The 26,276-nt window shown below is 44.4% G+C and overlaps 1 protein-coding gene across 2 annotated transcripts; it reads right to left on the minus strand.

Moving 5' to 3' along the window:
- Positions 1–1,809: 1,809 nt before the first annotated feature.
- LOC115783016 (calpain-2 catalytic subunit-like) lies at positions 1,810–25,171 on the minus strand. 2 transcript variants are annotated; one of them, XM_030733608.1, is made up of 21 exons: positions 24,819–25,171; positions 24,054–24,123; positions 21,591–21,709; positions 18,634–18,767; positions 18,184–18,352; positions 17,912–17,995; positions 17,748–17,833; positions 16,666–16,731; positions 16,425–16,585; positions 16,068–16,237; positions 15,959–15,970; positions 15,372–15,583; positions 15,134–15,170; positions 14,882–14,947; positions 12,836–12,893; positions 12,695–12,759; positions 12,417–12,485; positions 12,205–12,283; positions 8,594–8,710; positions 2,037–2,095; positions 1,810–1,951 (listed from the first exon to the last, which is right to left on the minus strand). In XM_030733608.1, exons 1-21 carry the CDS (start codon positions 25,053–25,055, stop codon positions 1,928–1,930), a joined length of 2,094 nt encoding a protein of 697 aa, XP_030589468.1. In that variant the 5' UTR covers positions 25,056–25,171; the 3' UTR covers positions 1,810–1,927. The 2 variants fall into 2 exon arrangements, with proteins under 2 accessions (XP_030589468.1, XP_030589475.1); XM_030733615.1 differs by lacking the exons at positions 16,666–16,731; positions 17,748–17,833; positions 17,912–17,995 and having other exon boundaries at positions 16,425–16,559; positions 18,273–18,352.
- Positions 25,172–26,276: the final 1,105 nt, after the last annotated feature.

The following is a 26,276-nucleotide window of genomic DNA, read 5'->3' on the forward strand; positions in this document are numbered from 1 at the left end:
CTCGTCACCGTCTCTCTGGTTTCCTGATAATCACCACCTCCACTATGGTTGACAAACTGTCAGAAATCAATCCCACTCCAAAGGGCACCATATCAAAAATATACAATATTTTGATTTTCAACTTGACCCCTGGATTTAACCATCTTCGCGCTACCTGGTCTGACAATCTGAACTTAGAGATAGAAGACGAAGTGTGGTAAACCGTTCTAAAACGCATTCACTCTTCATCAATCTGTGGCCGACACAGAATTATACAGTGTAAAGTAGTCCATAGAGTTCACTGGTCCAAAAGTAAATTAGCTTGAATCTTTCCTGACGTGGATTCAAGTTGTGTGAAGTGTGGTTTGGGTCCGGCCACTCTTGCTCATAGGTTTTGGGCCTGTCCCTCTCTATCCCAATTTTGGGAATCTGTCTTTAATTCCCTTTCTGCAATCACCTCGACCACAGTACAGCCCTCTCCCTTGGGGTGCACCCCCAAAATCAATTACTGTCGCACCATCTTGCTGATCACACTGTTAGCTAGACGTATTATTCTGATGCACTGGAAAAACCCTCTCCCACCCACACATTCTCACTGGATAAAAGATGCCCTCTTCTTCATGAAACTAGAAAAAATTAGGTACTCTCTCAAAGGCTCCGAAACCACATTCTCAAAAATCTGGTCACCACTCTTGAATCAAGTTATGTCTTTGACACTGGATGCAACCCCATAAGTGGTGCTATCTCCACTCATCCTAGTTGTAGCTGTGCATACCCTGTACCTAACTCTTATCAATTACATTAGCACAGAATATATTAAGCCCTTTAGCTGTTTTCTTTTTAGTGTACCCCTTTTTTTTTAAGTTTTTTTCTTCCCCTCTTCTTTTTTAAATTTATTCATGAAATGTTTTTTTTTTTAAACCTATTTTGATATAGTAATTTCTTTCTTTTTTCTGTTTTTGTGCCATTTTCTGGTTCATGTTTATTATTCCAATTAATGTTTTATGACATTACTGGAATGTTTGTCTGTTCTGATGTTCACTATTGTGTAAAATCAGAAATAAATCATACTTAAAAAATGAACTGTCATAAACTGCAGCAGAAACCGTTTTTATTAAGTAACAAACTGACCTGAGGTCAGCTCCGCCCCCGGGGTCTGCTGCTGTCTCAGTCTCTAACACACAGGTCGGTCAGTAAACTCAGTCTGAGCTGTTTCTCCACAGTTTTATCTTCTCTTTCTGTCTCCTGCAGTTTGTCCGTCAGGCTGAATAATTAGATTTTATAAATTAAATGTAAAATTAGGATCCAGCTTCATCTGATGAAAATTCAAGTTGTGTAAAAGATGACAGCAGACATTATATAAGAAATGATATTTTTTCTAACAAACTTTTAATCTGTCTATGATGCTGACAGCGTGGGTCAGGCTGATTAAAATGATGACACACTGACACGTGATCCTCCATTAATCCATCTGATTAAAATAGAGGCCCCGCTCTTTATTTACTCGTTGCCATGGTGAATCCTGGTATGGGCGCTCCATTGATGATGGCTTTTTTTTCCTCACTCACGCGCTAAATCAGGGTGATCATACTAAGAGTTGATTGAACCAACTCTGATCAGCGGGAACAGGAAACTCAGAGTTGCTGATCTCAGAGTTGATCAACTCAGAGTGTATTTTTAAACTCAGAGTCTGTTGAACCTGCTTCTTGGAACAGGCCCGATCTCCTTTGGAGCAGCTTCATCACTCTCACCCCCAAAAATAGGGTGAAATGGGGCGTGACAGATCACAGATAATTCATCATCAGTGAAACACAAACACAGCTTCCAGGTTTAGAGGATTTATTGACACGTCACTCAGTTAGTGTAGAGATTCAAACATGGATATAAAACAGCAGGTCTGACAGGAAGTGAGGCGGCGGCTGTAAACAGGAAGAAGGCGTGCTGCAGCTCAGATCATGGCGAAGTTTAACCACTGCAAAAAAGAAGAACACATGACAGACCATCAGTCTCTGACCTCACGCTGAACTCACACACCGTCACCGTGTTTTCGGTCTCACCTGCTGGAAGTTGAGCTCGATGGAGCCGCTGCCCTGAGTGTCGAGCTTCTTGAAGATCTCTGTGGAGGAAGATTGTCACACAAGGTTAAAGGTCAGTGAGAAATAAATTTAGTCCTCACAGGGCCACTGAGGCATTCTCAGAGAGCATTTAACAGCTTGTGGACCGTCTTCTACTGAAAATCCAAAGAATGACACATTCATGGTCCAAACATGTCCCTGAGCTCAGAGAATCCACCAAACAAGCACAGACTCACACAGAGTTTCATGCAGAAGGTTTAGAGAGCAGGCTATGGTTAGCCAGCTAGCTGCTACACTGGATATCGACTGTGAGCTAGCATTAGCCAGTTTCATCTTAATGAAAGTTTAAAAAAAAAATTTTTTTTAAAGTTTATTTATAGGCAAATTAATTAAACACATAATTAAGTTAAAAAAATATAGGAATAAATAAAATGAAAACCCCGTAACATAAAATGAAAAAAGGAGCACAAGTTTCAGCCATCGACTGCATTCTTATCACACATTTAAGAGACGTGAAAGTATGACAAAGCTCCTGATGAAACACGTGGAAATTTGGGTTTTCTTTCAAGAATTTAAATTTTCCAAAAATGATTATTGAACTAACAGTCATATCGCAACACCAAACAAACACTTTCCTTCATTAAAATGAGAGAAATCAACAAATTTAGCAAACAATTAGTAACGAATATCATCCGACAAGGAATCTGTAAAAATACAATGCAACCAAAAGCAAAGGAAGAGTGAAGGATTGCTTTGGTAAAAATGCTGTTTATCTTTGTGTACTTGGAATTTCAAGCAGATGCTGAGTCTTCCAATACGTGCAATACAGACCATATTACTTTCTCTAACCAAACGTGGAAAAAAAGTCACCGTAAATTACAAATCGGGATGTTATCAGGACTAAAACTGTGTTTGTATATTATTTTCCAATATAATAAAACCTACTGATGAAACAAAGATAATCTGAGGGGGAGCTGTTTAGGTCAAAGTCACACCTACAGAGGAAACTGATGTCTTCTAATTTCATAAAAAAATTCTCTGAATATGAAACAGAAGCTGTTCTTTTGATGGTGCCATTAATGCCATCAGCATCAGTCGCCTTCAGCCCACCTTCCTTATACTCTTTTTTTTTTTTTCCTGGATATATTTTTTTGGCCATTTTCTGGCTTTATTAGACAGTTCTTTGCAGTGGAGAGAGACAGGAAAGCGAGAGGAGAAGGGAGAGAAGACATGTGGTAAAGAACGACAGGCCAGGACTCGCACCTGCGCCGACCGCACTGGCGCACAACATACATGGTCACCTGCTCATGCCCTGAGCCAGCCTGGCACTCTTCCCTATACTCTTTCGTGTCGTGAGTTTTCCTCTTCCAGATGTAATTAATGTTAGCCTATTTTATGGCTTTTATTTATGCACAGGTGAGGAGTAAGCCGGATAACTGGATCATGAAATGCATCCATAAAAATCCTGCCAATGATAGAGATCTCTTTGGGACCAGGAATTCATATGTACATTTACTGAGGTTATTCCAAATGTTAAGATTACCTGGTGTCTCCCAATATTTGGCAGTGTGTGAGCTCAAGTGTTCATCAGTTGATGTAACAGGGATGTTAGGAAGTGGAGTGAAAACAGAACAGTGAGCAGGTAAAAAGATTTAACTTCAGTTAGAAGTTTCTATTTAACCCATCTAAATGATATTTCATGGCCTCCAGTTCATCCACTCTCATTTCTGCACGGCAGACTCTTCAGAATCGCCCACTCGTCTTAAGGATGTTCACACAAAGTTTCAGGAGCTGAACACGAATAAGAGGAAGAGTGGAATTTAGTGTAAAGCTGGGAAATTTACTTGGAAACGTGACCCCTGCTTTCCAGGTTGTCAGTAAACAGTCTCTGTCCCATTCTCATATGATAGACACTCCCGTGGCCTTATCAATGTAAAGGTACTACTGTGGACTGCTGAATTAGTTTCCATTTATCACATTCATTCAGTGGTGGTTTATTACAAATACCAATTTCCATCTCCTTTTGTTTACTAGCCCTCATTATAATTCACTATTATATGTGGAAATTTGATGAACTTTGTAGTTCAGGTAATCCAGTTTATCACTGAAAACAACCTTGTATTTCTACTATTAAGTAAGTATAACCAAAAGGGAACATTTGGCAGCTTAATTGGAACATTTCTGTCTAAATGGGCAAATAAAGAAAGAAGACCATACTGAAACAGGCTGCCTTTAAGGTAACACTTCCTTATAGAAGTAGAAAGGTAATAAACCAGGTTTATCAAATGTTTAATCCCTTTTCCTCCTTGCACCTTTTAGGGAGATGAACAAGCTTTAGGGATCTGAAAACATTCTGAATGTCAGTAAACAGCTACAGTCTCTGAAACATATTAGAGTGTGAGTTAAGTTATTAGTGGTTGCTTTCCCTCGCTGTAGTCTGGAATAATCCTGTTACTGCTAATGTAGCTGACATGGCCTCTGTAGTAAACGTTCTTCCCTGTCGCTCTGGCTTATTCTGTCCTCAGCCATGCAGCTGCATAACTCTCTGTTGGCTTTAAAGAAGGCTTGAACTGGATCCCCATGACTTTGCAAATCCTGGAATTTTCAGACAGTTTCCAAACAGCCTCGCAGTAGGGTCTCATGACAAAGTGTAAAATGACCTGCTGATGTCTTCCCTCATCTGGTCTCCTGGGGTGATGAACAGTGTCAACCAATGTTTCCACGGATGGAGCCCACTGTGTTGTGGTCTTGGACAGGAAACTAATGATGACGTCTCAGGTTTGTTCGTCCTTTTCTTTCAGGCCGTGCATTTTGAGGTTCCATCTTCTCGTTCCTCTTCAACTCTGTTCCTCTTCAGCTCATCCATTTTTTTTTTCACTTATCCAGGGCCAGGTTGTGGGTGCAACAGCCTAAGCAGAGAAGCCCAGACTTCCCTCTCCCCAGCCACCTCCACCAGCTCATCCAGACCCCAAGGCTTTTCCAGGCCAGCCGAGAGATATAATCTCTCCAGCCTGTTCTGGGCCTGCCCAGGCGCCTCCTCTTGGAAGTAACACCTCACCCAAGAAGTGCTCAGGAGGCATCCTAGTCAGATGCCCAAGCCACCTCGATTGGCTCATCTCGATTTGGAGGAGCAGTAGCTCTACTTTGAACCCCTCCCAAATGGCTGCAGTTTGTGGCAGTGGCGCAGTGGGTAGGCGCTCGCCTTGCAGCCGGAAGGTTGCAGGTTCGAGCCCCTGTCCTTGCGTTGAATTGTGTCCTTGGGCAAGACACAAACCACATTGCCTAATGGTAGTGGCTGCATGACAGCAGATGCTTGTCTCTGGATGAGTGATCTGGAACGATCATTTCGTTGTGTGCACAATGACAATGAGTTTAATCTAATCCTCACTCCATCTCTAAGGGAGAGGTCAGCCACCCTTTGGAGGAAACTTATTTCTGCCGCTTGTATTTGCGATCTTAGGTAAGGTAATGTAGGAATGCAGACAGCTTTGCTTTTACGCTTAGCTGCCTCTTCACCATGACAGGCTGGTACAGCGTCCACATCACTGCAGATGCAGCCCTGCTCAATCTGTCAATCTCCCATTCCCTTCTCCCATCGCTTGTGAACAAGACCCCGAGATACTAGAACTTCCCCACCTGGGGCAGCAATTCATCCCTGAGCTGGAGAGGGCACTCCACCATTTTTTGGCCTCAGACTTAGAGGTGCTGATTCTCATGTCAGCCGCTTCAGCCTCGGCTACAAAACCATTCCACTGCGAGCTGGAGGCCACAACCTCATAAAGCCAACAGGACAGAAGCCTTCCGCCACATGGCTACACCTAGAAATTCTGTCCATAAAAATTATGAACAGAATCAGTGACCGAGGGCAGCCCTGGTGAAATCCAACACCCTCTGACTTATTGCCAGCTATACGGACCAAGCTCTTGCTGCGGTTGTACAGGGAGGGACCCCAGAGAGATGCGGTTAAGTGCCTTTTCCAAGTCCACAAAGCACACATAGATTGGATGGGCAATCTCCCATGCACACTCAATTATCCTTGAGACATAAAGAGCTGGTCCAGCTTTCCATGACCAGGACAAAAACCACATTATTCCTCTTAAATACGGGGTTCGACTAATGGACAGACCCTCCTTTCCAGCACCCTGGCATAGACCTTACTGGGGAGGCTGAGGAGGAGGTCTCCCTTCTTAAAGATGGGGACCACCACCCCGGTATGCTAATCCAATGGCACTGCCCCAGATCTCCATGTGATGGTGCAGAGGCATGTCAACCAAGACAGCCCTACAACACCCAGGAACATAGGGCAAATCTCTTCCACCCCAGGGCCCCTGCCACCAAGGAGGAGATTAACCACCTCATTGACCTCACCCCCAGTGATGGGCGAGTCATCCCCCTCATCCCCAAACTCTGGTTCCATTAAAGAAGGTGTGTCAGTGGGAATAAGGAGGTCCTGGAAGTATCCATTCCACTACTTGACTACAGTATGAACTCAGCTGAAGTCAGCAGCACTCCACCTGCACTATAAATCATGTGAGTAGAGCACAGCTTTCCCCTCCTGAGTCGCCTGTCGGTTTGCCAGAATCACTTCAAGGCCTTCAGTTGACAGCTCAGCTCCTCTCGTCACCCAAGTGTCCAGAACATACTGCTGCAGATCTGATGATATGATTACAAAAATCAATCCTAGACCTGTGACACAGTGTGTCCTGGTGCCATGTGCGCTTATGGACATCCTTATATTCAAACATGGTGTTCATTATGGATAAACTGTGGTTTGCACAGAAGTCCAATAACACGGCACCATTTGGGTTCAGATCAGCCGTTCCTCCCAATCACGCCCCTCCAGGTCTCACTGTCATTGCCCACGTAAGCTTTATACATGACAGCAGGATGATGGAGTCACTGGATGGAGCACCCTCAAGCACCCTGCCCAGTGACTCCAAAAAAGGATGGGTACCCTGAACTGTCATTCAGCGTATAAGCAGAAACAACAGTCAGGACCTGTTCCTTGGTTTAAAGGCACAGAGAAGAAACCCTCTTGTCTACCGGTGAAAACTCAGACATACAGGCAGCAAGCAGGGGGGATACAAGAATACCCACAGCAGCTCGTCACCTGTCACCAAGGGCACCTCCAGGCTGGAACAGAGTCCAGCCCCTCTCCAGGTGACTGGTTCCAGTGCTCAGGCCATGCGCTGAGGTGAAGCACTAGCTCAGGCTCCTTCTCCAACCAGAGAGGTGAATTCCATGTCCCAATAACCTTTTATATCGGCTGCATTTATTGGCACAAGTGTAGCAGTATACCAACATGATAGAGTTCTTAGCGAAAGGTATCGATCTTTGTGATTAATTTGTCTATAGCCTCGACTAGGGACTAGGGCTTTTTTTAAAACCTTCACAGGTGAGGCCATTGATTTTGTTGGGGTTACAGGGTTTTTTCCTCTTATCGGATTTGTTAGTTGACGCTTCCATCAGTGGATAGTCATGGCCACTGATGTTTGGTTGGTTTGAGGTTGCTGTTAGTTTAACATTAGCTTTGGCTCTCCTATTTGGTATGTTCAGTTCAAAATCTGTTCAGAGTGCATATGGTCACTTTACACATATTTAAATAAAATCTCAGGCTACTCAGGTTAATCATTTTCAAATGATTTTTATCGGCTAACATGACACTAGTCAGACTCATGCAGCATAGCTGACTAGCAGCTAACTGGCTGTAACCATACCTTTCATACAAAATTTACTGCTAGGTGAACATAAATGCTAGCTGGCTCTCTTTAAAGTGACCATAACAGCAACTAGTGTATGAAGAGTACCAATTTATCCAGTAGTGAATTTCCTGTAGTGGCCTCAATTTCAAATTACTACTGGCTATCATCACTGAATGAAAGTTAAACACAGAAATAATGCATCGGACGAGTTTTGGTTTATTTAAGTGTGTCTCTTGTTCCTGAGCAAATCCATTTGGCTGAGAGTATAGTTAAACTTCATAACTTCTTCATAACTGGATTGTTTTATTTAACTTTAACGTCTAATTGGAGAGCAGTCAGTATATTTGGAAATTAATCATTATCTCATCTTTATTAACTTGATGTAGCCGTGAAAACGCTGCAGTTTCTCAAAGAAAAAAAGATGCTGATGATCAGGTACAGGACACAACCCCAGTTTCAACAGGAACAGCAAACCAGGGGCTGTTAGCCTGCTAGCTACCTTTGCTGTTGTGAAACTGAAACCTAAGGTACACAGGACATACACTGTTCTCTCATTTGCTGGACAACATACATGACATACAGAACAAACAACAGACACAGAGCAGAGTGTGGATGACTCAGCACTTTTTAGATGCTAGCTTGCACCTAGAGTGTTTAGGTGCGACTTGTGTTTTATCAGTTTTCTGGAGGATACACAGAGCGCATTTGAACTCACAAACAGAGCTCTGCTTATACCAAAAACTGAAATCTCAGAGAGAACCTGAATGAACAGTTTGGGCTGCAAAAATGCTTTTTAGCCTTGCTCTGAGCTTGTTAGCGAGTGGAGCATCAACTCACTGAACATAATCTCCAGTTTCATCAGGCATGCCACGAAGTTGTCGAAGTCAATGGTCATGTTGGGTTCGGCGTATCGGGCCACCAGCTGCTGGTAGATGGTGTTATTGAGAGTGAAACCTGGAAGAAGACAGCAACAGTTAATTGCTAACAGAGGTAACCGCATGCTAACACAGACATGTGAAAACATGTTTTTGTTCCCAGTGATAAAAATTTAGAAAATTAGGTAAAAAAATATGAATTTAGATGTTAGATTCAACTCATTGTGTGCACAAGGCACACAACGAAGCGATCATTCCAGATCACTCATCCAGAGACGAGCATCCGCGGTCATGCAGCCAGAGACCGGCGCTATTGTTAGGCAATGTGGTTTAAGTGTCTTGCCCAAGGACACAACGCAGCTCGGGGGCTCGAACCGGCAACCCTCAAGGCAAGGCAAACACCTACCCACTGCGCCACTGCCACTGCCCAAAACTTTGAATATGTTTTCAGAGTTTAGCCATGATAATGGTCTGCTGCAGTGGTTCTCAAATCTCAAATGGCTGAATTACCTCCTCAGTCTGCAGTCAGGTTCTCCAGAGTCCTGCTAATGACTTCTATATTTGACTCAGGTGTGTTGAAGCAGAGACACATCTAAAACCTGCAGGACACTGGGCCACGAGGCCCGGATTTGAGAACCACTGGACTGCTGGATTAAAGCAGATAAAGTCATGCCGTGTTGTTCTGTTATGGATCCTTTTACTGTTTGTAAACAATGGTGACGTAGGTAGCGATGCGCGCGCATTTTGGAAACGGAAGTACGGTGGAGTTCAATAGCGTTTCAATCTACGAGAAGGGATTATCAACGAAAGATTGTGAAAACTACCTGCAAAAATTAACTTTGACCACTGGCAACCGACTCCGATCCCTGTAGTACGTTAGCAAGTGGCCCAGTATCCGTGGACGGATATATACGTTTATTTGGTGGAGAAACCCAGCGTGTACACCCGAGAGAAGTGGCGCGCATACAAGTCACTGGATGCTTACAATTATGTTGTTTGCGGCCATGTACCGAACGTCAAATATGACACAGACTCTGAGTTTTGTGTCTTGAAGGCAGAAATTCTTCCAAGTCAAAGACAAGGAAACAGGAGCGTTCTGTATGAGGCTCTGGTCATTGCTCAAACTTTTGACTGGCACTGCACATTGGAATCTATAGTGCGATTAAATATTAATTTAAAAATCAGGACTCTCTGAAACCAGCGTTACCTCACCTGTAAATAGCCAGCCACACTACAGTTTAAAAGCCAGCCTACCAGCTAATGCTGTTTACTTTAGATACCTGACATCCCTGTATAACCAGAGTGGATAAATAACTTTACCTGATACAAAATGGGCACTTCGAACGCGAGCACTTCTGATCGTGTCCTCAGTCCAATTTTTAATCAATACATTTGATGACTTGCAACCACAGACGCCTCCGTTTTCTCTCAAACAGCCGTGATCCCATTGGATTCGGTACAACTTCAGTCCACTTTTGGTAGAGTAGAAATTCTGACAGCCAAACACGTAACAGCAGACATTTTGATGCTGATATCGCTTTTAAATCACATTTAAATGCTGCGCAGTCACCTCGTTCTTATTGATTTGAATGGAGTAGCAGTTCACTTCCGTTGCCAAAATGCGCGCACATCCTTTGATGACGTAGGCTATAAAAGGGTCTATACAGCGAGTCTGGAGATCCAGACTACCATCCCGTCTGGTGTTATAATGCTTTTTAAATCATCTGTATCTTCAATACTAACCCCTCCAAGCCTGGACCCAGCTGACACTTGTATTGGTCAATCCTGTTTTTCCACAAAAAAGTGAAAAACCAATTGTGATAAAGGTGCCTTACTCCAGAAGGACAAGGTCTGTGTTCATATTGGAATAATTTTGCTTCAGATTTGGACTGGAAGAAAATCTGGTGTCTCCCAACTAAATATTTGATTATTAATAAGATTAAAGATATAGCTCTCAAGATGATGCATTTACCCATACAAGTCTTTTGTATTTCCATTGCGGCTTTTGTATTTGACCTGACACCTCTGGGCCACCGTAGTCGAGTGTCCAAAAACAAGAAAGTCACATTTTTATCTTTGATACAAGTTTGAAAACAACATGGATGTGCTTATACTGACTTTAGTAGTGATCCCAATGATCATATAATCAATAACCAATTTATTTTAGTCATAGTACCTTAGCACAAATGAACTGTTGTCAAAACTCTGATTAGCCAAAGATTTCTAATGTTTAAGCAGATACTTCATCTTCCAATGTTTTTGAGTATGATGTCAATCTTTATTTATTTTTGGTTTTTCATTTAATTTTTCTGAGATGTGCAGGGTTATACACCTTTTCCAGGGTCAAATTTCAATGTCAATTTTCAAGATTTTCCAGCACTTTAACACTGGGATACATTTTCATACAAATAAATACATACTCAAAATTATTAAGAAAAAAAAAATCTTTTGATCACATTAAAAAGATGGTTTTATGCCATAAGTCACTTGACAGAACACAATAACTATTAATAGTGATTTCTGGAAACTTTATTCTCCAGATTGCGAGCAAATCTGGATTAAAACAGCTCTTATGTTGAGTCCATGGTGAAATCTCACTCATGCTAAGCTAAGGAGCTTTAGACCCTTAAACTTTTAACTGAGGTGACCCTCAGGCACTGAGCTTCTGCTGCTAGCAGAGGTTGTAACATATCTCCATTAGTTGACTGTCAGCAAAACTACAGATGCAGCAGGAGGAATTATTGCATTGCAGTGACATAAAGACAGGAGAGGCAGGATAAGAAGAGATTTCAGTGAGCATAAAACAAATTCAGCATTCTTTATTTCTTTAGCAGCAGGAGGAAATAGGAGATAGGTTCCTCACTCCAGGTCACTCTGGTGTCGCATGGAGCTGTTCAAACTGTTACAGTTGAAACTCCAGGCCTGTTTGCCCGCTGCCTGCTCATGAGTTTATTTTTGAATTTGTGCTTCGTGTACCTCTTTGTTTTTCTGTAATTTAAAATTGATTGCCAAATATTTTTGTTCAAGCTACATGATTTGATCTTGTGCTCTGATTAGTGCTAGGGATGTGGACACTTTTGCTGGCCATGGGAAGTGGCGTTTAGAGGCTTTTGACAACACATAATTCAGGCTAGGCAGAGACGGTATTTAGTGGGTTATGAGGCAAAATGATTGGATTGGTGTATAGTATATGTAGTTTTTGCATCTGAACTCTTCATATGTCTCACTTCCGATCTTTGTGTTCTGCGTGGGCTTCGGAGGACCCGATCTACGTAGGCCAGGGTCCTTCAAAGGATACAGCCCCTGAATGTGGACACAGTTTCTGCAGCACATTTAGCGGTTTCTCTGGAAGCAGCAGCTACATCCTCGAGGATGGAGATAAGTGAAAGCATCACGCACGTCTGAGCCAAGACTTATAAACTTCAGCCGTAATCACTCAGTCAGACCTGAACACACTCAGCCTCTCATCACGCCACAAAAACAGCACACTAACTCTGCTCTCTCAGTTCACTCAGCACATGGAACAATCACCTGCTGTTTCAGTTTGTTTCTGCAGAAGAAGAAAAAACTGACCTGCGTCTTTAAGGGCGACTCTCATCTCAGGAGTACTCATCATCCCAGAGTTATCAGTGTCATTCTTCTTATAGATCAACTGCTCTCACACACACACACACACACACACACACACACACACACACACACACACACACACACGTGTAAATATTTGTAAATCTCATCCCGTCAGTAAAAACATGTGGGCGTAGAGGTCAAAGGTCATGTCTCACCAGGTATCTTTGCACCTTCTTCCACAGTGTGGCAAATTCTCCGAGGCCAAGCTTCCCGTTGCCGCTGTCCTGCTGCGTGTTAAGAATCAATCACAGGTGACAGGCGAGCGACATCATTAACCCTAACAGTCTGCAATCACCTGCAAAATGCCTCGCACTCAGTCATCATTTCCTGTTTCTGTAACACCTTCACTTCCAGTTCCTGCTACCAGGTGACCATTGTGCGGTCTCTGACCTGAAAGCCAAACTACAAACAGCTGAAGGAGAGCAAAGGATACATCCATCAGGTTCACCATGACCCTGCAGGTCTCCATGCTGAAGCCGTCAGTTTTGATGTCAGTTCCTGTTGAAAAAGAAAACAGGAAGTGAAACCTGCAGCTCTTTGCCTTCAGGTAAAATGTGTCGAAGCTTCAGCTCACGTTTGGAGATGATTTTATTCATGATGGTACTCAGCTCCCACGCAGAAACCTCCTTGTCCTGAAATGCAAACATGAGCAGCCAATCAGCTGTTTGTGGGCATCACACCTGTACAGCACCACACTGAGATCGCTCTCTGAGTTCTACCCCCCCCCCCAAAAAAATAAAATTTACAGCCTGCTACATGTGTGTTTGGTGGCTAATGCTAAATGCCGTGCCAGCTTGCTAATTCAGTGAGTGAACCATTGGATAATATAATGTATATAATATTCTGTGATAATGGTTGGTCCTATGGGTCACCGAAGGCACCTGAATCTTGTTGACCATGAGATAGGGATCTAGTCTGTGCTATGATGCTCTGAAAATAAGATGCAGCTATTACTTGCAGCTGTTGTTAATAAACAATCCTTAAACATTACATCAGTGCGTTATCCTTGTGAGTCTATGAAAACAAGAAACAAGACAACTTTCTGGGTTTTTGTTTAATAGGAAGCCCAGAAATGTCCTTTGAGCACCCTTTTTCCTCTGCTTCCCCCGCAGTTTCACGCTGGTTGCTATTTTCCCAGAAAAAGAGAAAAAAAAAAAAAAACAAGCATGAACAGGACATTGGCTACATTGCACATGCACAATGTGACTGAAACTATACGTGCGCAGTGGTAGATTGCAAGTTGGAGTGAAATAATACTATAGAGTAGGGCTGCATAAAACGATTATTTTATTAATCGAGTATTCTATCGATTATTCCATCGATTAATCGAGTAATCGGCTAAGAAATACTTTTTTTATTAACAGTTTATCTGCATATTTTAACTTCCGTACTGCAGTTTCTCGCCATGTGAACAAACAGCGGTGGATGGAGCAGCTACAAAGTTCTCTTTTCTTCACCTTAACACTTGCTGATCAGGTGCTTGATGAAGGCCCTCCAGCTGTTTCACAGATTTAATGGTGGTTATTAAAAGAAAAACCTGCTGTTTTGGACGCTGGAAAAACGTTTTCTTTTTCACTACTTGAGCTCACCGTCTCTTTGCGCTTGCGCAGTTAAAACCGCTGACTGCTATGAGTGTTCTGAAAAACTAGTGGCTGCGGGAGCCATGGCGCATGTGTGAGTAATGTTGTAATGCTTTGTATTCACAAGCATTCTCGAAAATACGTTTCTACTGCAGGTCTATATTTAGTCACTAATAAGGGATTAAAGTATAAAAAATATTTTGACGGAGCCCCTCGGGTCTGGGGGGGCGGGCCTTCCGGTACCGAACCATCGCTAGTGCTAATGGCCCGCGCTCGCTAGCAAACCAGTTGTGGTAGCTACAGCTGAAGTAAAGACAAAAATAACACCTGAAATTCTCAGCGAGCAGAACACACACAGACACACAGAGAGCAGTGGAGGCGTGGAAATGCATGTCAGCGATAGTTGTCACCCGTCCCGTAAAGTATGGAACCCCGCATGTTATGGAGCCGTATTCCACTGAGTCCCGTAACATACGGGGTTCTGTATTTTACGAGACAGGTGGCAACTCTAGTGATGATCCACTCTGTGTTAAAGGAAATCCATCGCAGCGACGGAGAGATTTTTAGAATGTGTGCTTGTGTATACGTGAGTGATTCACACTCCAGTCCAGTAGGTGGCGGTAATGCAGTTCTATGTTGGTTTGCCAGCCACCAATAAACCCACAAAAAAACGACGGAGCTCTAATGCTACTAATGCTAGTGAGGAGCGCCGCTTACACCGAGACAGCTGAGTGCTGCAGAGTTTAAACGAAGCATCGACACAGTAAATTTGTGTCGATAAATTTTTAGAATCGATTTAATCGAGTTAATCGATGAATCGTTGCAGCCCTACTATAGAGCAGGGATCTATCCAGAAAAAATATGTCTGGTATTGGTGACGGGGTGGAGTGCGCAGAGTTTGCGGGGTGTGTACCCGCTTGCTAATTACATTAATAGAATAGTTCCAAAACACAGCAAACCGTTGACCTCAGCATGGCGCATTGCAGAACCCTGCTCTTTAACAGCACCGCTGCATGTCGGGTTCATGAAGATGAACTTACATCTTTGGCGAGTTGAGCGAAGAGGTTTCTGAATCCAGCATCCACCTCACTTTCTGGGACAGTTTCCTGGAGACAAACACCATGGAACCCATCAGCATATTACCAATAACCTTTATTGACAGCAAGCTGCAGAGACGGAGCACCACACTGTGTCAGTTCTCCTGAAACTTCGGGTTGTCTAACACCAACATCAACCTCCATCCCACGAGTTCATTGATGAATGTGGACGAACTGATCTGAAGTGTTACTCACATCACTGAGCTCGGCACTGACGGGGTCGTCACAGGGCCTGCCGGAGAGAGAAGACTGAGTCTCGTGTTGGAGCGCCAACCAAAAACCAAACACATTGATACAGTTTATTGCTGATACAGTGAACAAGGAACCATTCACACTGAGTAGGCCAGAGTCTCTGCAGGCAGGGACCGGACCTGGACTTAGACCACACCCCTTTACCTCCCCCACACACCAACAGGATCAGCAGGTTTCTTACACGGTCTCTGACTGCTTCTCAGAGAACACCCGGATGCAGAAGTCGCCGTTCAGGTCCGGCTCGAAGGTGGATGGGACAATCAGGTACTCCCCTGGTGGCAGCTTGAAGCGAGAGCTGACCTCACGCAGGTTGATAAAGGTCTCTGACCTCGCGGTCTGAGCGTGGGTCTGGAAGAAGTTCTTATCCAGGTGCACCTCGGTCTGCCCGTGGAACTACAGAGGGGGAACAGCAAATCAGGGGGTGTTGCTGCAGAACATCCATGTGACAGAAAATTTTTATTTCCTCTCTTTTGTTAAGTTTTAGAGCAAATTTCAGGAGCAGTATAATTAACATCAGCAGCAGCTTTGGAGATCTGAGTGAAACACTGATGCACGTAGTACACAGCCCAGCCCAGCTCAGAGACTGCAAGCAGAGGGTTAGCCTGTTAGCTCCTGTGGAAATGTGCATCCATGTTTCAGCTTATTTGACATGTGAGGAGTTAGTCTGCCTGATGTGTCCTGACATCACAGTTACTGCAGGAAATATCCTGAATGGAAAAAAAAACTTGAATAGAACTTTGACCTTTAACCTGCAGCCTCAGCACTCACCTGTTTTGGAAGCTGAAAAAGAAGAACAGAAGAAGAGTGTGAGCTCAGACCTCATCTTGTTGATCGTTGGATTTTTTAAAATTGGATCTTTAATTCAGATGTTTCTCACCTCGTAGATGGCGAACCCGATGGTGTGCATGTCCTCCCCCTGTTTGCGCATCTTCCTGCGGTTCTTCTGGATCAGACCCACCACGAAGCTGCAGCCCACCTTGCCGTCATCGGGGTCATCATCCTCCTCATTCAGCTTAATCACAAACTGTGGATTCATCCAGAACGTGTCTGCAGACAGAAAACATCTGGTTTGAACCCTCCTGGTGGTGGCACTTCAACCCCACCAGGTTATCATCCATCAGGTGTTCATTAAAACATGCCACCTGACCCTAAAATAATGCACCTGTATCTTGTTCCTGTTTGGTTAAAACATGGTCTGTTTCATTGCATCTCTGTGTTTCAGCAGATTACTCACATGGGTGATTTCTGCAGCCTCCGGCAGTGGATCCTTTCCTCCAGGTGCCGTTGAACTTGCTGACACTCCAGTGTTTGACAGAGTCATCCTCGATAGCATCTGGGGTCAGAGTGCACACCTCGATACGAGAGTAGTGACGCAGAAACTCGTTGAAGGACATCCTGCAGAGAAAGAGGAGAGAAGAGCACACCTGACCCTCTGATCTCAGCTGGCGTGTTGCGTCTGCAGAGGCTCCACCTACCAAAACTCTCCGTCCTCTGCGTTGGCGTGAGGACACTCCCCCTGCACGTAGTTCCACTCAGAAGACCTGCGAGAGCAGAGATAATAAAAGCGTTCAGACGCCGGCCTCGGATACTGGAACTCATCTGTGTTTATGTGATGGATTCTTCTTCCTGCTGGAGTTAATCAGTCTTCTTCCACATTGGCCATCCTGTGACTTCACCTGCTAGGTGGATTCACCTGCTCTCTGATTGGTTGTTGTGAGGATGGAGTCTCCTCTTTTCTCTGACTCAGCCTGTCAGGTTTTCGTTCTCCGCCTGCTCTTGTTCCACCACAGCTGAGTGAACCGGCCAATCAGGCTTCAGCACTGCAGCTTGTTTCTTTATACCTAGGTTATTATAAATGAAGACACCCTGCAGGGCAGGTGTGTGTTTGCTGCTGTTTTGCTCTGTAACAGGTTTTGTTTGCGTGCATGTGGAGCCAGGCGTGGTGATCTCCACCCACTCAGAAACACCACGCTGTCAGCGTTCCTCTGGTTAGACAGGTTTTTCCCAGCATTCTCCTGTTTTCCTTTGTATGAAAACACCACTCATCAAACTCTCTTAAGCATATCCACCTTGATGCGCAGGTATATCTGAGCAGCCAATCAGAGGCCGCCTGGCTGCATTTGCTGGTAACCAGTGTGATGATGTGAGGTCAGATCATCTCAGCGTATCTGTCCTCATTTCTTTTTCTTTTTTTTTTGAGGAGTTAACAGGTTTATTGAATTCTACATAAATATATATGAAAAGTAACCCTGGAAAACCAGAGTCCCACAGAACAAGAAAGATTACACATTCTGTCATTCCCAACTTGTCAAACTTCAATATGTGCTTACTACATATGTCTGTCCTTATACTTTAAGTTTTTTTTTTTTTTAACACTTTATTTATAAGATTTTTTCTCATTTCTTTTTCTGAATCTCACTGAGGACAACCTGAAGTTCTGGCATCCTTCATCCTATTTCCTTCTTGTGTGAAGAAGATGATGTACCTGTGAGCTGGAACTTCTACTTTGTTTTATAAAATGAGGAGTGAGCTCGAGGAGCTCCCAGAGTTTAATTACCCGTCGCTCCACGCTCCCGTCCACTCCACCTGCCCCCAGGGGTTCCTCATCCTCACCAGCTTCTCCGGACGCCCCTGGTAGTTCACCTGGAAAGAAAAACAGAATTACCTTTCTCCTCCTCCTTCACCTCTGTCCCAATCCCACTGCTTCTCTTTTCCTGTTACCTCCACAGCACCAGTCAGTGAGTAGGCGTGGCCTTTCACCAGCTTCTGACGAGTCACAGCTTCAGAGTCTGCAGCACTCGTGATCTACAGCGAGACAAACAAAGCCAAAAACAAAACTAAACTTTCATCTCCTCCACCAGATAATCCTGAAACACACCGAAAACCTCAGAAAAACCTCAAAAACCTTAGAGCTCCTCAGAGCACCTCCAAGAACCTCAGAGAACCTCACTGTGACTGAACATGATGGAAAGATGGTTTCCCTCCACACTCACATCGATGGAGCAGCCCAGCAGCGATCCGGCTTCCAGGGCCTTCTTGATGATCTGGAACAAGTTGGAGGGGGGTTTTTTGAGGTCGTAGTTCTCGGCAATGCCTCCAGTAAAATCCTCGAAACCCTCAGTGGTTGAACCCCCTGACAGTGCCTCGTAGGAGCCGTTCACTCTGCACACAAAGAGCACACAAGGATTACAGAGCATTGGAACCACGCTGTAAAGCACATCTGCTTGGACTGCACCATGACATGCAGCCGTGGTCTGATGTGGCAGACCTCAAGAGGATGGAGCTGCTTCAGAAAAAAAGAGGATGGGGGTCATAAAGATCAGGCTAGTGTCCAGATAGATAAATCACAAGTGAATTATCTGCATCTCTGAGCTGAAACTATCAAAATAAGAGTGTGCAAAGTTCAGAGCTGAGAGCCTTCATCCTGTTGTGGTGGACCTTACTTGGCGTAGGCCTTCTCCAACAGGGAGCTCCAAAACTCCCTCTTCTCAGCCGAGTGGACGAACATCAGCTCGCCATCTTTCACCGGCAGCCGGTCGTCGATCACCACGTCCACCCACTCCCCGAACTGCCAGAACTGCGGGGGGGGGGGGGCAGCAGAGGACAGAATGTGACACACGGTGCACACTTTTACTTTGAAAGTCTCTCTGAATTCTTCCCACCTCCAGCATGAAGAAAGATGAATTCATGTTGTTTGGTTCCATCTAAAATTTAAATTCTGCTTTATTCTGTGACAAACCTTTAGTTCCTTCACATTGTGGGCAGGCCCACTAAAATAACTGAATACGTTTTTTTAGGGTTTATTTTCAATTATCCTAAAATAAATAGTTAAACAAGCAAAAGATTGAGTGAGTTTTCCTTTCTATAAACTTAAAAGGCAGCGTTTAATCTAACCAATAGCAGTTAAACCTGAGCAACATGTGATGGTGCAGAGGATGAAGAAACTCTCCTGAACTTTGTGTATTCTGCTTCAGACGGGCCTGATCTCTGACTCAGTCTCAGGTTTTGGTTCTACTAAACCTGCTCGGCTCTCTGCGGTTCATCTTTACACCTGAAGTCTCAGTGACCCCCCCCCCCCCTCAAGAACTATTAACAAACGGGTCACGTGTAGTTAATGAATGTGCTTTTTTTTATTGTCAATTGAAATAAATAAAAACAGTAATCAAAAGGAAAAAAACTAATAACTTAAACTGTATTAACTAAAATGAACTGAAATGATAAATTATCGTTGCTTTCGTGTTTGTCACTGTATTTAAAAACGTTTTGATTTATATGAAACCTTTTTTTTCCGCTCTGGCAGTTGTAGCTGGGAGCGCCATGCAGCAAGTTGGGAGGAAGCAGCTGTACCAAATGGGATTTCTATGAGTATGATAGCGAGACAGATAGAAGCAAGTGTCTTGTTGTGGATGATGGCAAAATATAAGGAATACTTCTCACCCCACCAACCTCAAACTAGACCTGAGGAGCACGCAGAAGGTGGCTACAGAAACTCTCTGAACTTACACAGCAGTAACCTACAGCATAAGCTCCAGAAATGTAACTACATGTCGAGTCCACGCAGCTAGCAACAATTGTGATTGGCCTGTTTAGTATCGCCGAGTCCTCTCGTGCATTTCCAGCTCCTTCTTGCTGCAATTTTTGAATTTATCAGTGATGCAATCAATGCATCGATATGTCAGCAAATCCCTGGAGGGAGAAAATTCCTAGGGGGAGATCACTGAAACTATCGGAATGGACGTGACAGAAAGAACTTGAGCTTTGATTCCTTTAAAGGAATCTAGGATTCTTTGTTTTTTTTCTTGTGGACAGTAAAAACATCCAGCATTAAAACTACTAAAAATCACCTCTGTCTCATGCATCCTGCTATTGGGTCCATCCCTGCCAGCCAGTTAATGGAGCAACATGTTCATGTGTGTCCTTGATAATGCATTTAGCAGATAATGCTGCTATCTTGTGAATAATTGATGAATGCAATTTTTTAAATGGTGTATTTTGTTGAGGTTTTATTAATCTTGCACCTGACAAAGTATAATAAAACTCAAACTTGTGAAAACAAAATTAAAGTAAGGATTAAACAAAAAAATAATTAAAACTGTCTGAATTAGGAAAAAGTTACGAACAAATAAAACTTAACTATAATATGAAATTCAAAACTATTATAAGCACGCTGCAGCCTGGCATGGTGTGGCATTGGGCTCAGTGGCCCGGTTTCCACTGACCTGGTGCTGTTGCAAAGTGCTCAAACCATTTTCCACCGTGAGCACAGTCGGTGCTCGGACAAAAAAAGGGTTCAACTCCAGCCCCGCAGCTAGCTGTTCTGCAAGCAGCAGAAGGGTGTGACTCTGCCATCTCGATGTAAACTTTTCTACCACCATTTCACCACATACACGATTTCCATGGCTGTGAAATAGGTTGGGCTCTAAGGCTGAACTTGCTGCTTTAATCAGTTCATATCACAGATAAAAGGACACAAAGTGCGTACTTGTCTTGTTCGTTATCGCTGTCTGTGTCTACCTTGTGCTCCACAAAGATGCTGCAGTAGTTTTGTTTGGACCATAAAATATGTTCGCAGCACATGAAATAAAGTTTGCAAAAGGGTTTGGCACATTTTTGCCGTTCATTCACAAAGCACGGTGGAAACGAAGGCCCGTTCTTAAGCGGTTCGCCGGTTCATTGAAACAGACACCAGCGCTGGCACCAGCACCGGCTCCTCGTCAGTGTAAACGCAGTAAGGGTGGTGCAGCGCTCACCCAGCTGCCTTTTTCTGTCGTTTCAGTCACACAGTTTTTAACCACAGTTTGGATCTCTTGTTCAAGTGATCGTACAGTTTGTATTATTCTTCACATGACAGCAGAAACGCCAATGATAGGTAGGGGGTACCATTATCTTAGGTTATGCATGGGCCTATAATAAACAGAATAATAATAAACATTACCCTCGGTAATTACAAGCCCCCCCCATAATTCCTCTGACCAGAGTCCTGGCCCCGTGGCGAGTCTGAACCTCCATAAACTAACAAATAATTTCATGGCTAGAAAACCTTTTGGAGTGTAAAGCATGAAAACCTGGTTGCTGATGTTGTTCTAAGAGTTGCAGCTCATTACAGCCCAACAGCAACAGCGTGAGAGCTTCTGCTGTTTGTGGACCACCTTAAGCTGCTTATGGAGCTCACCAGTGTCCAGTTTTAGGTCCTGATTAATTTCACTTTGATCATTTTGGAATATGTTTGTCACATTTACTTCAGACATGACCTCTGAAACTCCAGCAGCTCTTTGAACCCTGTCAGTGTTCACATTACTGCTTCTTAATGAGGCCAGAAAACACAAACCTGTCCTGTTTGACTGATTTACGGTGCACCACTAAAAAAATAAATAAATAAATAAAATCACACATTACTTACCTGGAAGTGAAAGACACCGGCGTAGGTATTACCAAAACCCTGGTCAGTGGGAACAACTCTGGCCATCACACTTTCGTTCAGAGTCAGAGAGGCGATGGCCGCCAACAGCCAGCAGTCACCTGGAGGGACAGGAAACACTCATTTAGACTAACAGTGAGCCCCTCACTGCTGCGCCCTGCAAGTGATAGATCATTAGATTACAGGTCACTGTATCTGAGCGTTTTAGCTGTTATGTTGTTTCAGGACCATATTTGGACATGTGCTATGATATCAGCTAATGCTAGCTGGCTTGGTTTGCACAGACTTTATGTGAGCATAAAGATACCTGCTCATCCATGACATCCAATCAAAAATCCCAGTATTTCACCCAATTAAAACAGGTAAGTTATAAAGACAGCTTTGGAGGTTGATATTGTTTAATATTTAGTCCTGAAAGCATCAGCTCTGATTGGTGCATATAATTATTCATCACATTTTTTCTAAAGGAGGCTCGGAAAGAAAGTATTTTAGAGTTCAAACTTCATGAGTTCTGCAAAATGTGGAGCATCATCACTTCCTCACATGCTCACAAAGGCAGACACGCTCTGGCTCATGTCATCCAAAGAGAAGAAAGACCTCGACACAAACTTTACCACCTGAGCATCGAAGCCTCAGGAGGCACTTCTCTGACAGTGAGAGTTAAAGCTATGCAGGGAGTGAAAACAGCCTGCAGCCTCTGTCCACAAACATCCAGAGATGATGCTGTGACAGAGCTCTGACTCCAGTTTGGTCACATGTGAAAACAGATCTCAGTGTTACACAAGCAGCACTCTGAGGTCTGCAGCGGTTTCACTGAAGCACAAATGTAACTCATCCCACCATAACACAGGCTGGACAAAATGAAACACCTGGTTCAGGGTGCCCTCAGAAACAGGTTCAGCTTCAGGCAGAGTCATGTGACCTGCTGGATGTCCTCACAGAGGTGCAAAGACAGACGTGTGTGCTGAAGTCCTGGTTCAGGTACCATGATGCGCTGGTGCCGGTGCAGAAGCCGACAGCCAGGGCTCGCTTCTTGGCCAGAGTGGACACCACGTCAGACATGATGATGAAGAGGAGGAGGAAGATCCAGAGGGTTTTAGGTCTACAAACAATTTCTTCCGCTCAAACTTTTCCTGTGAGGGATTGTTTGACTCAGACCCCGGCCCGAACCAGAAGAGGAGCCACAGACTCCCTGTGCACTCAGTCTGTCTTTCCCTAAAGCTGCTTCCTGCTCAGCCAATCAGGGCTCAGTGTGGCCTCTAATCACAGCCTGTTCAGCTGCTTCACATTAAAATAAGTTCTGCAGTGAACAGGGCACAGAAAAGAAGTTCAATGATCACTCTACGCATCAAAGTGCATGTGTGTGTGTCATGCTGTAAGAGCTCTGAGTGCTACAACAACCAGTCCAACCAGTCCAACTGTCCGCTCTGCCCTCACTGGAAGTTTGACTGAATTAAATGTTTGAAAGCAAACAGGAAACAATGTGACAGCATGGCCTGAGGGAACAAACAGCTTAGAGGAGAGAAACTCTTTCATTATTCAACTTTGTTTTCCTGTTCAAACGCTGCAAAAACCTTTCACATAAACTTTGCTCCTTATCCTGGTTCTTGTGGTGGAAATGTTCTGAAGAATATAAATGATTCCTTCAGTTTTTAATGTCTTCATCTCTTCTGTTCATGATAATCATTCAGGATAACTACAGGCTGACAGCATCAGTCCCTATCATGCCAAAAGTTTTCAAAATTAAATATTTCCATCAAATAGGGTGATACACAGTTTGGTTTTAAAGCAAGCACGGCCCTGCTCTGTGTGTTTATCCTCGGCAGTTTTCATACGAGCTTTTGATCGAAACCTCCGATGGTGTAAGGTGAGAGTGAGAGGTGTGGGGACAGATACGCCTGCAGGAGCGCTGCTGTAGAACTGAGGAGGACAAACACTGAAGATTTCTACACATTACTGTCAGATAATAATCGTACTGTAAGAAGGTCAGATATGGACATCTTATCCAATGTCAGACGATGGTATTTATAGGCAGTGTGGGTCCTCTTATCTGCATGTTCAGAGAAAAGCTCTCTTTGTGTTATGTGACCTGTTTGGAATTAAAGACTGAAATTAAAAAAATGTAGCAGATACACTGAGATGTGCTGGGGTGGGCGTGTCACCTGAAACTTCCATGAGAATGAAGACTTTAAGAAGTTCTTCAGGGTTAAAAGTGAGTATGGAGCAGCTGCTCATTTTATCATCTCAGTGACCTCTGACCTCTGACCAAACTGAGCCAGGTAAAGGAAAACCAGCTGATCAGAAGCTGGATGTTTCCTGGATAGTGATGACGTCAAATTAATGCTGATATTTGGCTGGAGTTTCACTTTAATCAGATCAAATCTATCAGGGGGCTGGCAGCACTGGAGTCAGCAGTGAGGCGTTCAAGGACAGTGAGACACTCACCCAGAGCGCCCTGACAGATGTCGGTCCTGGAGGCTCCGCCCAGGATGAACTCCGGGTTAGAGATGAGTTCCTGGAAGAGAGAGCAGAGAGAGAAGGTGGAATGTGAGTGAGGGACCCTGCATCCCCTCCATTTACAGCAGGGGCTCATCACGTGTCCCACCAGAGTCCTCTGAATCTGCCACAAAACTCAGCTTAATCAGTCATCATCCTGCTTCCACTCTCGATTAACTCCTGAAACACCTGGACACACCTGGAACAGCTGATCAGACTCTCACTCTCATCTGTGTGTGTGTGTGTGTAAACATGAAAACCCTCCCTCCCTCCTCTTCCTCACGGTGACACATGTGCACAGCGATCATTGATGTTTCCTCCGTGCAGCTCCGCACCAGGAAAAGCTGCGACTCATCTGAGAACATGACCCATGCGCATGCTCCACATTAATAGGGACCGTCAAAAAGCTGATTTAATTTTAGAAAACAGACAAACATCAGAGGGGCGGAGTCACCTCTTCTTTGTAATCTCTCAGCTGTGACATGAAAAACCTCCAGAAGCCTGAGGAAGAGGAGGAAGACGCCTCCTCCTCTCTGCACAGAGATGATCAGTGAGATTATCATCCGTGAAAAATATGACACGACTCTGTGTACAAAACACTGCTTTTCGATGAGGAATAGGCTTCTTCAATTACTCTGCAAACCCCCCCCCCCCTCACCCACTGTACCAAACAGACCCACCCGGTATCAGTTCAGGGCCCGGCCCGGTTCTTACCGTGGGCCTCTTCCAGGTGACACCCCGGACCTTGGAGGAGCTGGGGCCCAGCTCTTTGAAGCCGAGGGACTCGGGCGCGGCGGGGAACGTCGGGTCGCAGAAGAGCTTCCCGGAGGACCGGCACTGCTCCCGCAGCGAGCTGAAGTCCTGGTTCAGGTACCGCAACGCGTTGGCGTTGGTGCCGAAGCCCGCGGCCAGGGCTCGCTTCTTGGCCAGAGTGGACGCCACGCCGGACATGATGATGAAGAGGAGGAAGATGCAGAGAGTTTCAGGTCTACAAACGCCACCAACTTCTACTGCTCAAACTTTTCCTGTCAGAGATCGTTTGACTCAGACCTCGCCCTGCAGCAGAGGAGGAGCCACAGATTCCCTGCGCGCTGTCAGTCTGCTCCTCTCCACCTGCCTCTCTGCACCTGCCTCTCTCCACCTGCCTCTCTCCACCCTCCCTGAAGCAAGAAGCTTCACGAAGGAAGTCACTGCGCGCAAATATAGGCACGCACAGAGAACTGTTATAAAGTGCAGAAATCTCTGTGTTACATTGCCTCAATGACACAAGGAAATTGTTTAAGCCATCCCCATCTAGTGTCTTCAAATAAATGAATAAAGTAAATAGGTACATGCAAGACAAGTGCACTGCATCCTTGCAGAATCATCTGCATCTAAAGGAGAAAGGTCACTCTATCAAGGATGCCAACATTTACATTTGGGACCAGGTAGGCAGATGGTTTGAAAGAGGAGTTAAAGAGGCATCCATGTCCACTGTGAACAACCATCACTGAACAGAGGAGGTGGACTATGCCACCAACTTTCCCCCGCTTACAATGCTGTCTTGAGCTCCCTCCCCAGGTGTCTCAACCCCCATTCACACCTGTGTCCAGGTGACCTCAATAGGTCACTTGATAGAGTGGAGTGAAGTCCCAAATTGTTTTCACCCAAAACCACTGATTGTAATGACTGAGGCCTCCTTTCACACCTTGGCACATGTGATTATGCACATGAACAATAGTGGGTCACAACCACCTCTAGGGGACTACGCCCACTAGGGTTTTAATACCTGGGTCTTTCCACCTTTGGTTTGAGAACTGAAGAAGCCTTTTGGATGCGAGATGAAACATCTTCAAGAAACAACAAGAAGTCCAGTCGCCCTTTTTTTCCAGCTCTAGAGATTCCTTTCGTCATCATCTTTGTTGCTGATCCACTTCTTCATTCACAATTAACTTGGATTCAAAATTTGAATCTTCAGTGTGAGCTGAACAACATTTCTGCTGATTTTCATCTGTGCCCACAAAGAGGAATTAAACAAAATTAAAGCATGATTTATTGGACTATACATATTGATCCGGCCAAATTTATTAACCTTCCTAAAACCTGACTGCCCAGAGTAGAGACCAGGAAGCAGAGGTGCAGTCTTACACTCCTCTCTGCAGCTTCTCTCCTCCTGCCATCCCCCAAAACCCC

This window comes from Archocentrus centrarchus, chromosome 1, assembly GCF_007364275.1.
Source record: "Archocentrus centrarchus isolate MPI-CPG fArcCen1 chromosome 1, fArcCen1, whole genome shotgun sequence".
Classification (NCBI taxonomy): domain Eukaryota; kingdom Metazoa; phylum Chordata; class Actinopteri; order Cichliformes; family Cichlidae; genus Archocentrus; species Archocentrus centrarchus.

Excerpts from the sequence above, each read along its gene's own strand:
- LOC115783016 (XM_030733608.1), bottom strand. The coding sequence starts at position 25,055 with ATGTCCGGCGTGGCGTCCACTCTGGCCAAGAAGCGAGCCCTGGCCGCG. Across the intron at positions 18,353-18,633 it reads TTGGAGAAGGCCTACGCCAA|AGTGAACGGCTCCTACGAGG; the intron begins GTAAGGTCCACC and ends CTTTGTGTGCAG. Across the intron at positions 1,952-2,036 it reads TCGAGCTCAACTTCCAGCAG|TGGTTAAACTTCGCCATGAT; the intron begins GTGAGACCGAAA and ends TCTTTTTTGCAG.